Source organism: Nematolebias whitei, chromosome 14 (genome assembly GCF_014905685.2).
Source record: "Nematolebias whitei isolate Nwh7 chromosome 14, NemWhi1, whole genome shotgun sequence".
NCBI classification, from domain to species: Eukaryota; Metazoa; Chordata; class Actinopteri; order Cyprinodontiformes; family Rivulidae; genus Nematolebias; species Nematolebias whitei.
This window is the reverse complement of record NC_056511.1, coordinates 926,259-939,085: the sequence shown is the minus strand read 5'-3', so window position 1 is coordinate 939,085 and position 12,827 is coordinate 926,259. Positions and strand designations below refer to the sequence as shown.

Genomic DNA, 12,827 nt, shown 5'->3' with positions numbered 1-12,827 from the left:
TATGCCAGTAACCACAGAAACATGCGTATGCCAGTAACCACAGAAACGTGCATATGCCAGTAACCACAGAAACATGCGTATGCCAGTAAGCATAGAAACGTGTGTATGCCAGTAACCACAGAAACATGCGTATGCCAGTAATCACAGAAACATGCGTATGCCAGTAACCACAGAAACGTGTGTATGCCAGTAACCACAGAAACGTTCATATGCCAGTAACCACAGAAACATGTGTATGCCAGTAACCATAGAAATGTGCGTACGCCAGTAACCATAGAAACGCACGTACGACAGTAACCATAGAAACCTACATACAACAGTAACCATAGAAACGTGCGTACACCAGCCATGAAGTTGGCGTGGGGCTGAACTAATTTCTTTCTTGATACGTCTGAAGTTAGCTGAAGTGAAAAAGGGTGTATGCCACGTTTTTGAGCGTAAATTTCATTTGAACATGAGGCCCCAGGCGAGACCAGGTGTAATAGGATAAGACGTCAATATTTATTAAGTTAATAATAATAATAATAATAATGAATTTAATTTGTAACGCACTTTTCATTAACAAAAATCTCAAAGTGCTACAAAGTGCAACTAAAATCGATGATAAAATCATGTGGAGGCAGAATAGGTTTGCTTGAAAAGAAAAAAGTCTTTAAGCCTTGAACATAAGTTGAACATATCATGAAAATATCATAAAAATATTAAAAAAAATTTATTCAAAGTTGCTTAGGATGAGAAACTGTGATGAAGTGAAAACTCACTGCAATCTGTTGGCTCTTTAGATAATAACATTATTAACTTACTTTTTATATATATGAATGTTTCTGTTCCGTTTCCTGAAGTTATCATTTGGCACTATATAAATAAACTGAATTTAACTGAATTTAATTAAAGTTTATTATTTAAAATATTTTGGAAAAAGAAAAAAGAAAGTAAAAAAAGACAACAAGCAAGCATTCGTACATGTTGAAGCGAGTGCCGACTGGTCCATCGGGGCAGGTGAGGTACAGCCCCACCTAAAAATTAATTTTCCCCACAAACTATTCCTCCTAATAAATCATGTAAATTACTTCTTTACTGAACTTACTGTGTTTGTTCTATTTCGTATAAGCTTCGCCCTTTAAGGCTGTCACTGATGCTTTATCCCGTTATGCAAAGCATTACACTGAAAAAATTTAGTCCACGCCCACCTGCTGTGTGGGCCCCACCCGGTCCGTATAATTTACGTTAAGAGCGGGTAATCGGCTCCCATTTTTCTTCAGTGAGCTAATAGCACTGTCAGAAGAACGAAGAAGGAAAGTTGTGTAGATGACCAACCTTTGTTAAGAATGCTTGGCCCGTCACGTCGACCTCCGGTCGTCCCGGTGAGCTCTCCTCCCCGAGGAGAAGATGACGAGCAGTCTTGTTTCAAGGTAAGCGCCGAGGAGTATTTCTCAGTGACAGGTCGCTACACGCTGGACAACGCCATCTTGTAATTTTCCTCTTATCGCCGACCCCTGGAGCGAATCGGGTGGTTCCTCCGGGACAGGAAGTGTCAGCAGCGCCCCCCCGCGGCTCATTCCCTCCTGGAGAGCATAGTGTCGGTGGAGGGGGGCTGAGTGAATGCTCACCTCATCCCACCTCATTTCGCATCGGCGATCACACCGCTCCCTGCCGACGGCACCCTCTGGGGTTGCCCGCATAACCCAGGAGTGGCTGACATGAAGGGACCTTTTTTACATCCCGCACCTTTTCCCGCCGGATCATCCGAACCGGCGGGAGGGTTCTTTTTCTAGACTCCTTTTCCGGCTCACCGTCCTGACCCCATCTGGCCTCGTTTTCCCAACAGGGCATCCTACGGGACGAGACCACAGCCGGTTTTCCTGGTAGATTGGGGGGCCGGTCTCCACAGCCCGCGCCCATCACCAGAGCAGAGGGGTTTTCATTGAGCGGTTTTTCCCTCAGTGCCCCCTGGAGCCGAGCCTGACGGAGGCTTCATCGGAGCAAGATGGCCAGGTGGACTAGCGTCCCGCACCTCCGGTTAGCATAATCCAGACAGTGACACCGATGTTCGACTGAGCTCACCAGCATGCGTTCCAGACGGCTGCAGCGAACAACACGTTACGCTGTTGGTGTACATGTTCAGAGGCGGGAGGAGAGAACGCTCCGTCTGCAGAGCAGCTGACGTCAACCCCAACCGGTGTGCCTCTTTGCTGTCTGCCGGCCCGCATCGCAGCCGGAGGACCGAGTTTTTCAGCGTTTCCCTGAGATCGCCAACAGATGGCGCTCTAAGACAACAAATGGCAGAGCAAATGACGGTTGTGGCAGAGAATGTGTGTAGGTGACACGAGTTTGGAGTAAAACATCATTTAATGATGAAAGTGTCCATTTTTAGCCAGTTTGTCAGCTCAGATGATCTGACAGTGGCTCTCTCTCACACCCTCCACACGAAATGAGCCGGTGGCAAGATGGTTCCACGGCCGTCTCGCTGAGCTTCAGCCCGTCCGGCCCTCTTCATCCCGGCAACAGAGTGTCCAACGTTTTTCCCAGAGACCCCCAGCAGACGGCGCCCTGGGCCAACGAATCCCAGAGCTCATGGGGGAAAAGATTCAGAATGATGGTCTGCAGAGGGTGTGTGTAAATATGACACAAATGTTGAATAAAACATCATTCAATGATCAAGTGTCTGTTTCTAGCTAGTCTGTAAGCTCGGATGGACTCACATCGGCTGCACACACACCCTCCACACATAACGAGACGGTGTCCTTAAATAAGGGTTTTTTAAACTCACCGTTGCTCCAAGACATGACGAGACGCTCACACGACACAATGGTAAGCGAAATAACTCGTTGTCAACCCGAGCTGCACGATCCTCACCCAAGCGGTGTCAAACGCGCACTTGCGCGACGCTAACAGCCTTCACCTAAACAGCGTTGCGTTGAAGATGGTGCACACACAGCTCCCTGGCGTTCACCGGCCCACATTGCCATAAATGTGGAACCACAGGTCGGGTCGGTGGAGGACCTCGCTGTCAGTGAGAGTGACACATGCCGCATCGAAGCAAACGCGTGCCGCCGCGGCGTGGGCAGCCTTCATCCACCGCGTCTCAGCGCTCGGCCACTCATGGCAGCATAAGCGTGAGACAGCTGAGCGAACCCAGTGACGAACCTCGCTTCCAGCGAGAGCGGCGCGCGTCCCACCAGAGAAAACGTGTGCTTCTGCGGGGTTCGCAGTCTTCATTCAAATGGCATGGCGTAGATGAAGTCTCACTCATTGCTTCGCAGCACTTGCCCGCTCATGGCGGCATAGATGCAACATCTCAAAGCGAACCCAGCGCAGGACACCGCTCGCGGCAGGAGCGACACGCGTTTCACCGCAGTGGCGTCAAACGCACGTCCCCACGGCATCATCAGCTGCCACATGCTTCCACTCAACACAATCCGAACGCAGTACACAGGCGCGTTCAGAGCCCTTTCAAGAAGCCTTGCCTTGGGTCATGCGGAAAACATTCCCGCGACACATGACGGCGGTCGAGGCGGCGGACTGGATGACATCCGTACAAAACATGACGCATCACTTAAACGCACGTCCACTCCACGAACATTACGCAGAGTGGCTAAAAACATGCTCGCCAGACAGATAGATGGCCAGGGTGTTATGCAAAGGTTACACGTTACAATTTGCAACCCGACCCCCTCCGTTCGGAGGAATTTTAGAGACGGTCCTGTCATCACCAGACCAAATCTCATCCCTAAATGCAGAAGTCCAGGAGCTTCTGATAAAAGAAGTAATCTCCAGAGTTCCCAACGGAGAGAAAAAAAACAGGGTTTTACTCACGTTACTTCCTGGTTCCCAAACGGACCGGAGGGATGAGACCGATTTTGGATCAGTCAGCTTTCAACAAGGTGATCATGGACAAACCGTTTCACATGTTGACAACCAGACAGCTGTTGGACAACATCCAGAGAAACGACTGGTTTGTTTTCCGTTGACCTGAAAGATGCTTATTTTCACATACCGATCATCCCAAAACACAGAAAATTCCTGCGTTTCTCCTTTCAAGGGATGAAGTATCAGTACAGCAGGCTGCCGTTCGGTTATCCTCTCGTGCCTCATACGTTCTCAAAGTGTGTGGAGACAGCCCTGCATCTGTTACACAGAGCAGGGATGAGAGTTTTGTTTTACCTGGACGACCTGCTGCTGCTGTCACGCTCCAGACAGGAAGCAGTGATGCAGGCTCAGGTGTTGACATCACACCTGTTAAATCTGGGCTTCACCATAAATTGGAAGAAAAGCTCAATTTTCCTGGCCCAGACAATTGTTTATCTGGGAGTGAAGCTAAACTCAACTACCATGAGGGTTCGTTTATCACAAACGAGAATCAACACTTTAAAAGACCAGCTCCGTCATGTAAGACCTGGCAGAGTGGTAACAGCTGTCTCCGTCATGAAGCTGTTAGGAATGATGCCAACACAGTTGTCCCGCTGGGTTTATTACACATGAGACGCCTCCTGAGGTGGTTTGCGCGTCTGTGTGTGGATCCAGTAAAACAAAAGAGACGGATGATCACTGCCCCTCCCTCTGTGAGAGCAGACCTCCGACACTGGGGAAACACCCTGGTTCTGTTGGAGGGAGTCCCCGTCAGCAGACCCACGTCACACGTGCCAGTCTTCACGGACGCATCGCTGTCAGGCTGGGGGGGCATGCCTATCTCAAGCAGTAGGGGCGCTGTGGCCCCATCACACATCTGCCCACATAAATGTTTTGGAGTGTCGCACGGTGCTGAACGTGATTCAACACTTTGCTCCTGTGCTACAGAATCAACACGTTTTGATTCACACAGACAACAAGGTGACTGCTGCGTACATAAACCAGCAGGGGGGTGTGCGTTCAGCCCAGATGTTACACATTGCGTGAAAGCTACTGTGTTGGGCTCACTAAAATCTGCTCTCCATCAGAGCAGTTTACATACCTGGTGTTTTGAACAAAGGGGCAGATGTGATGTCCAGGGGCAGCTCACGTCACGCGGACTGGACTCTCCATCCAGACCTGATGGCTTAGACGTGGCAGAAAATTGGCAAAGCAGCTGTGGACCTGTTTGCGACACGAGAAAACGCTCAGTGTCAACTATGGTTTTCTCTGAGCCCGCGAGATGAACCACAGCTGGGGGTGGATGTGTTTGCCCACAGCCCATGGCCCAAAACACTTCTGTACGCGTTTCCTCCACCTCCTCTGATTTTACGGTTCCTGAACCGAGTTCAGGAGGAGGGATTGACAGCTCTCCTGGTGGCCCCCGAGTGCGTGAACGCACCATGGTTCCCAGTCCTGCATGCCTGCTGTTGGGGCGCCCGTGGAAACTGCCGTGGAGAGAGGACGCTCTCCTCCAGGCAGGAGGAGCGATCAGGAGTTACCCAGAAATAGGCCAGCACCTGTGGGTCTGGCCGCTGAGTGGTTCTGCTTAGAGAGGATGGGTTTCCCACAGGAGGTAGTGCGCACAATCCAGGATTCACGTGCTGCATCTACCACAGCGCTGTACACATCAAAGTGGACAGTTTTTCAGTGCTGGTGTACAGAAAAAGGTATAGAGGCCACCTCATGTCCACTAGGTGGCGTGCTATCCTTTCTACAACAGCTGATGAACAGAAATTTGGCGTCTATCACGATTAAAACGTATGCTACAGCCATCTCTTACTGCCACGAAGGGCTCGGAGACAGAACAGCCTTTAATCATCCGCTGATGAAGCGTTTTCTAAAAGGTGTACAGAGACGCAGGCCTGTTTCACGCCCACTTGTTCCACAGTGGGTTTTAACGCTGGTCCTGCTAGCCCTGATCAAAGCTCCATTTGAGCCTCTGGATCAGGTTCCAATTAAATTCTTGTCTCTTAAAACAGCCCTGCTGCTGGCTTTAACATCCGCTAAGAGGGTGAGTGATTTATCTGCCCTCTCTGTCGCTCCGTCATGTCTTAGAATTCAGGCTGACGGCAGCTCAGCTGATTTAGGACCAAACCCAGCTTTTATGCCTAAAACATCATGAGCTCTTTTAAATCAAGGGTGATATTGTTGGAGGGGTTTTTCCCTTCCCCCCACAAATCAGAAGAAGAGGCGTTTTTCCATCTTCTCTGTCCGGTGCGGGCGTTGACGTGTTACATAACACGTGCAGCTGCAATGTATCAAACTCAACATTTGTTTGTGCATTATAGAGATGCATCTGCAGGTCGCCCGTTATCCACCCAGCGCTTGTCACACTGGCTGTGTGAGGCCTTTTCTGAAGCCTACAGAGCATCAGATTTAGAGTCTCCTGTCAACCTCAGAGCGCACTCGACCAGAGGTATCGCATCTTCGACTGCTTTGCATAATGTATGTCAATGCAGGACATTTTGCACTGCGGCTGCGTGGTCAACACCCTGCTCATTCATTCACTTTTATCTACGTGATGTGACGGCTCGTTCCATGACATATTCTGTCCTTAGTGTTTTACAGAATGAATATTGTTGTTTCATGGAACTCCGTTTAACTCACATCTGTCTGCATGCATTACAGTGTGAGATGTTGGTATCAGTCACAATTTGTGGTTGTTATTTTGGTTCTATTGTCACTAATCAGTTCACGACTATTGTTACCAATCAGTTAATTTGATTAATCAATCAACCTTTATTTAGACAGGTAAATCCCATTGAGCCTCGAGGACTCATTTACAAGAGAGACCTGATTTCAACAAAGAAAGATGACAACAATGGACAACAGCAAAAACAGTAAACAGTTATAAAAAGTCATACTGCAGGTTTTTTTTAATTTTTTTTATTTTTACAAATAGGATGGCTAAAAGGAAATTATTAATAATCAGTTCTCCTGTTATTATTAGTCTGTTCATACTGTTCAGCCATAACCGATTGGTTCATGGCTCTTTTCAGCATATTTTCCCTCCCCGTTGAATTTTCCGGGGCGTTCATGCATTCAGAACGCATAGTTACACAACATGCGTCTGTGCATGGCACACATAATTACGCAATACGTAATTACGCACATGGGGAGCTGAGTGACAAGATGTTTTTTGGGCAAGCTTCTGTTTCAAACGGTGTTCGAATGGACCCAGTGAGGCGAGGACCACATCTGCTTCGCCCTTAACCCATCAGCGACAGCATTAAAGGGCGAAGCCTATACGAAATAGAATGTTGGTTACGTACTGTAACCCCAGATTCTGTGAGTATAAGTGTAGCCCTTTAAGCGTCGGGCCTCACTGGCTCCTAAGTGGCTGAAGAAAAAGCTATTTGGGAGCCGATTACCCGCTCTTAACGTAATTTATACGGACCGGGTGGGGCCCACACAGCAGGTGGGCGTGGACTAAATTTTTTCAGTGCAATGCTTCGCATAACGGGATAAACCCATCAGCGACAGCTTTAAAGGGCTACGCCTATACTCATAGAATATGGGGTTACAGTACGTAACCAACGTTTTCTTTTGTGTATTTATCAATTAGTTTGACAATTTTCAGTGGACGTTTAAAAGAGTTTTAGTGAGTCCTTCTCAGTTTTGTACTTATTTACTGTTATGGGGCGGTACCATTCTGCGCCCCGCGTTCATCAAGTGGATCGGAACATGCCGCCAGTGATTCGAACAGTCATCTCCAACAGTCCCAGTTGAGGCATCTGATGTTCTGCCCGATGGACCCATTCGTCTGGTTTTAGCTCGATGATATGATGCTAACAACCGAGCTGAGCTCAGAGCTACGCTGTGCACATTGATCATTAATTTAGTCGTGCAATGAAGTGGTGAAATTATCCCCGTTTGAGGTGGGGCGAAGTTAATTCAATTCAATTCAATTCAGTTTATTTATATAGCGCCAAATCACAACAAAGTTGTCTTAGGACTCTTTACAGGAACATTCACATCAAAGCCAGTTAGTAAAGTTCTCTATCTAAGGAATCCAGGAGACAAGTTGAATCTTGGCTTTGTTGCAGTCTCCCATCCTGAGCAAGCACAGTGGAGACAGTGGAAAGAAAAACTCCCTTTTAACAGGAAGAAACCTCCAGCAGAACCAGCTCAGGACAAGAGACCATCTGCTTTGACCGGCTGGTTGAGAGGACAGGAAGGAGAGACAGACGAACACAGAATGGTAGGGGTTAGGCGTCAGTTTCTCTGACTGTTGTTCATGAGACAACCTCGACTCGTGGGAGGAAGAAAAAAGGCAACAAGTTTGTGCACAAAAACAAGAAAAACAACAAATCAAATATTAAACAACACATAAACAAAATAAAGTTTTACAGAAAATGTAACGCAGCTGGTAAAGTTAGTGTAGTTAGTGATTCAGGAAATGAACATCCGCCCCACTAATATTTCTGCTCAGGAGCTGGCACTTTGAAGCGTAAGGGGACAAATGGAAGGGGACAAAGGACATTTGTGTGGACGGTGACTCAACAGTCACACTTTGCCTGGAAACCCATCCAGAGTAGTTTAGACAAACTGGACGTTTGTTTTTTAATTTTAATTCCTACATTAACACCAGCCCTGTGGAGAACCAGCGTTCAGAGAGTGAGACAGAACGGGAGACCAAAGGACAATCAATAAAGACCTCACACTCTCCTCGGACACACACGCTGTAGGCGTCTTCGTAAGAACACAGCGTCCCATCATGCACCATTCTGTTCATGGACACCACGGCCCCCGTCTCTTTGGACCGACAGTAAAGATGACAGCGCCGGTCAGCTGCACACACAGAAACACACACACGTTCTTGTAAACGTACTTTTGGGGACTTTGCCTTGACTTCCATTCATTAGTCTAACCCTGACTCTTACCCTAACCAGTACTAGTACATGCCTAACCTTAACCAGTACTATTACATGCCTAACCCTAACTAGTACTAGTACATGCCTAACCCTAACCAGTACTAGTACATGCCTAACCTTAACCAGTACTATTACATGCCTAACTTTAACCCTACCGCAGTTCACACCTTAGTCCTAAACTTAACCCCTCAACGAGACTTATCCTGGCTTTGGTCCCCATAATGTAGGATTTTTTTTTGTAAAATTGGTCCCCCACAAAGTAAAACACACACATACACACACACACACCCACACACACGGTTCACACTGTGTGTTCTGGTGATATTGTGAGGACAGTTGGTCTCCTCCTCCTCAGGTCTGAGGACATCCAGTCCCTGCAGTATGAGCACTCTGTGGGACACATTCTGTAGACCAGGTTCAGCTTGCGGTAACAGTGTGTGTGTGTGTGTGTGTGTGTGTGTGTGTTGTGGCATGCTAAAGTCATCAGTCAGGAATTTGCTCTTGGAAGAGAGACTGCTCTCCTCCCTTTAACTCCTTCACTTCTTAAAGGAATCCACTTTAAATATTCCTGTTTCTTTGTGTGTGTGTGTGTGTGTGTGTGAATGTGCTTGTTTATGTTACTTTGTGAGGACCAAAGCCCTGTTCTATTTCCTATAGGCTTCGCCCTTTAAGAGCTGTCGCTGATGGGTTTATCCCGTTATGCGAAGCATTGCATTGAAAAGTTTAGTCCACACCCACCTGCTGTGTGGGACCCACCCGGTCCGTATAAGTTACGTTAAGAGCGGGTAATCGGCTCTCATTTTTCTTCAGCGCCCAGTAATGCATCTCGCTCTTGGCAGGAGCGACACACGTCTCACCGCAGTGGTGTCAAACGCGCGCTCCTGTGGCGTCAACAATTTTCACACGCCTCACAGCGGCTCCGCTCCTTCATCCTCAAAGAAGGTTTTCTGAATAACATGTTGGGCAAGATGGCGCCAGTGTTTGAGGCTCGCTGTCTGCTGCTCCTACTATTTTTTCTGTTGTCTATTTTTATCCTCAATGCAAGTGTAAACGCTCGGATTGTCTATGATCGCCAAAAATTGCTAGACATTGGAGCTTCGATTGGAGCCTCGACTGATAATATGTTATCGTGGAATCCTACTAGTGGAAAAACCCCGCCCTTGTTGCTGGGCATTCCAGCTTACCTGTGTCGCTTCTGGCCTCTACCTTTTCGACGGAAGCGCCGTGGCAAACGTAGCGGCTGGTTGGTGCGTTTGAAGGCTGCTTTGGGGCATCGATGTCCAGACCCATTCAATGTTCGTGGGCGGGTGCCGCGCCTCTACTTCCCGTTACGTGTGTTGGATCCTGTGGGTACCTGTTTAGTGCCTGTTGATGGAGGCCATGATGGACTGTTCCAGCCCCGTTTTCCCTGCACTCCTCGGCCCTATAGACGTGTGGTGAATCTTCACAACCTGCGACCTCTTCGCCGGGAATCTCGGACGTCAGATGGTGGCGGAGATCCGCCAATCTCTGCCAGGATCGGTCTGATAAATGCTAGGTCGCTAGCTAACAAAACCTTCGCCATTAAGGATTACTTTTCCTCTCAAAGCCTGGATTTCTTATTCATAACGGAATCTTGGACAACTGGTATGGGTGAGTCCAGCGTTTTTAATGAACTCTTGCCGCAAAACTGCTGCTATTTCAATTTTCCAAGGATGTCTGGACGAGGAGGAGGAATAGTAGCGGTTTTTAAAAGCTGTTTTACTTGTAAACAGTTGCATCCAGTCCGTTTTGGTAGCTTTGAGCTTGGTCTCTTTGAACTTCTTAGCTCCCACACAGTGTTGTGTGCGGTGGTCTATCGGCCCCCTAAATATAACAAAAATTTTATAAGTGATTTTTCTGATTTCTTGGCTGATATCATGCCACGATATGACAGAGTTTTATTGGTTGGTGATTTTAATATTCGTATCTGTTGTCCTACTTCACCTATGGCTCAGTCGTTTCTTAATGTTATTGAGTCTTTTAATCTTGTGCAGTCTGTAACTGGTGCTACCCATGAGCATGGACACACTCTTGACTTGGTTTTATCTTATGGTCTACCAGTTTTTAATTTAGTGATTGGTGACCCGTTATTTTCAGACCATATGCCTGTTTTATTTGAGATAAAGCAGTCTATTACTAAGGTTAAACCATGTGCACCAGTTCGGTTCTGTCGTGTTCTTAACCCTTCTACTGCTGTTCAGTTTTCTTCTGTTTTTAATAAGAACTGTACAATCCCAGAGACTGTCAGAAATAAAACCGAGGATATCAGCAACTGGTTTTATTCTACTAGCAAAGCAGCTCTGGATTCGGTGGCACCGTTAAAAACTAGACTTGCAAAATCCAAACATGAACCCTGGTTAAATGACGACACTCGGGCTGCCAGGAGGAACTGTCGTAAAGCTGAACGAAAATGGCAAAAGGATAATTTGCAGGTGTCGCTGCAAATATTGAAGGAATGCTGGCGCTGTTATCAAAGGATTGTAAAAGACGCTAAAAGAAGATACCTGACAAATATAATTGTATCAAACAGTTGCAATCCAGCTATTTTATTTAAAACTATTAACTCTGTTCTAAATGCCCCACATGGTGCTTTTGTGGAGACTTCCCCTGCTGTTTGTGAAAGCTTTTTAAACTTTTTTGTTGAGAAAGTCACTTCTATTAGGGCACAGATCATACCCATTGTGTATGACCCTATTGATACTGTGTCTTGCCCTGCTGTTTTTAATAGCTTTGAATGTGTGACTTTGCAATCCCTGCAGGAGGTCGTTAGTCACTTGAAGCCAACTGGTTCTCCAGATGATGCTATTCCACCTCGACTGTTCAATGAGGTTTTTAATACTATAGGTCTGTCGATCCTTGCTCTTGTTAATAGTAGCTTGTCCTCAGGTGTTGTTCCTGAAAATCTGAAACATGCAGTTGTCCAGCCTCTAATTAAGAAATCAAATTTGGATCCTGCTGTCCTAGCGAACTACAGACCAATTTCAAAATTGCCTTTCATCTCGAAAATTCTTGAGAAGGTAGTTTATAAGCAACTAATGTCTTATCTCATTGAACATAATATCTTAGAGATTTTCCAATCTGGTTTTAGATCACTTCATAGCACAGAGTCAGCTCTCTTAAAAGTTTTTAACGATATATTTTGGGCAACTGATTCTGGTGACTGTGTTGTTTTGGTGTTGTTGGATTTATCAGCTGCTTTTGACACAGTTGATCACAGGATTTTAATTGCTCGTCTGGAACAATATGTGGGCCTTGGTCAAACAGCTCTAGACTGGTTTAAGTCTTATTTGACAAAACGCACTTTTTGTGTCTGTCTTGATGGCAATAGATCATCCTCTGCTCCTCTATCATGTGGTGTTCCGCAGGGCTCAGTCTTGGGTCCTCTTTTGTTCTTACTGTATCTCCTTCCTCTTGGCTCTGTTTTTAGGAAATACGGGATTGCTTTTCATTGTTATGCTGATGACACACAGATTTATTTACCTTTAAAGAAAGCAGATTCCACTTCTCTTCGGTCTCTGTTTCTATGTTTGGAGGATTTGAAGGCATGGATGGCCCAAAATTTCTTGAAATTAAATGAAGACAAGACAGAGGTAGTGATTTTTGGCAGCTCGAATGAAGACTCTCTGCCTGTTGATTGCTCTTTGGCTCAGTATGTCAGGCCAGTTGTTACAAATTTAGGGGTCAAGATGGATGCTGGTCTTAGGATGGAGTCTCAAATTAAAACAGTTGTAAAGTCAGGCTTTTTTCATTTGAGGCAGCTGGCTAAAGTAAAACCAATTCTTCCCAGACAGCATTTTGAAACAGCAATCCATGCATTTGTGACCACACGGCTAGATTACTGCAATGCACTTTACATAGGTATTAGTGATTCATGTATTTCCCAGCTTCAGAGGGTTCAGAATGCAGCTGCACGACTTTTAACAGGTACACGGAAATTTGACAGTATTTCTCCTGTTTTGGCCTCTTTACATTGGTTGCCGGTGCATTACCGGATTCATTTTAAAATACTTTTATTTGTTTTTAAAGCTTTAAATGGCCATG

General features: G+C 46.4%; 1 protein-coding gene across 1 annotated transcript in view; it reads right to left on the bottom strand.

The window, feature by feature from the left end:
- The window catches only part of adamts2a (ADAM metallopeptidase with thrombospondin type 1 motif, 2a), a 103,448-nt gene that overhangs the window by 17,609 nt on the left and 73,012 nt on the right, over positions 1–12,827 (bottom strand). Inside the window, exon 16 of the mRNA XM_037688179.1 lies at positions 8,549–8,682. Coding sequence (XP_037544107.1) covers positions 8,549–8,682 — 134 coding nt within the window. The remainder of the gene's footprint in view (positions 1–8,548; positions 8,683–12,827) is intronic.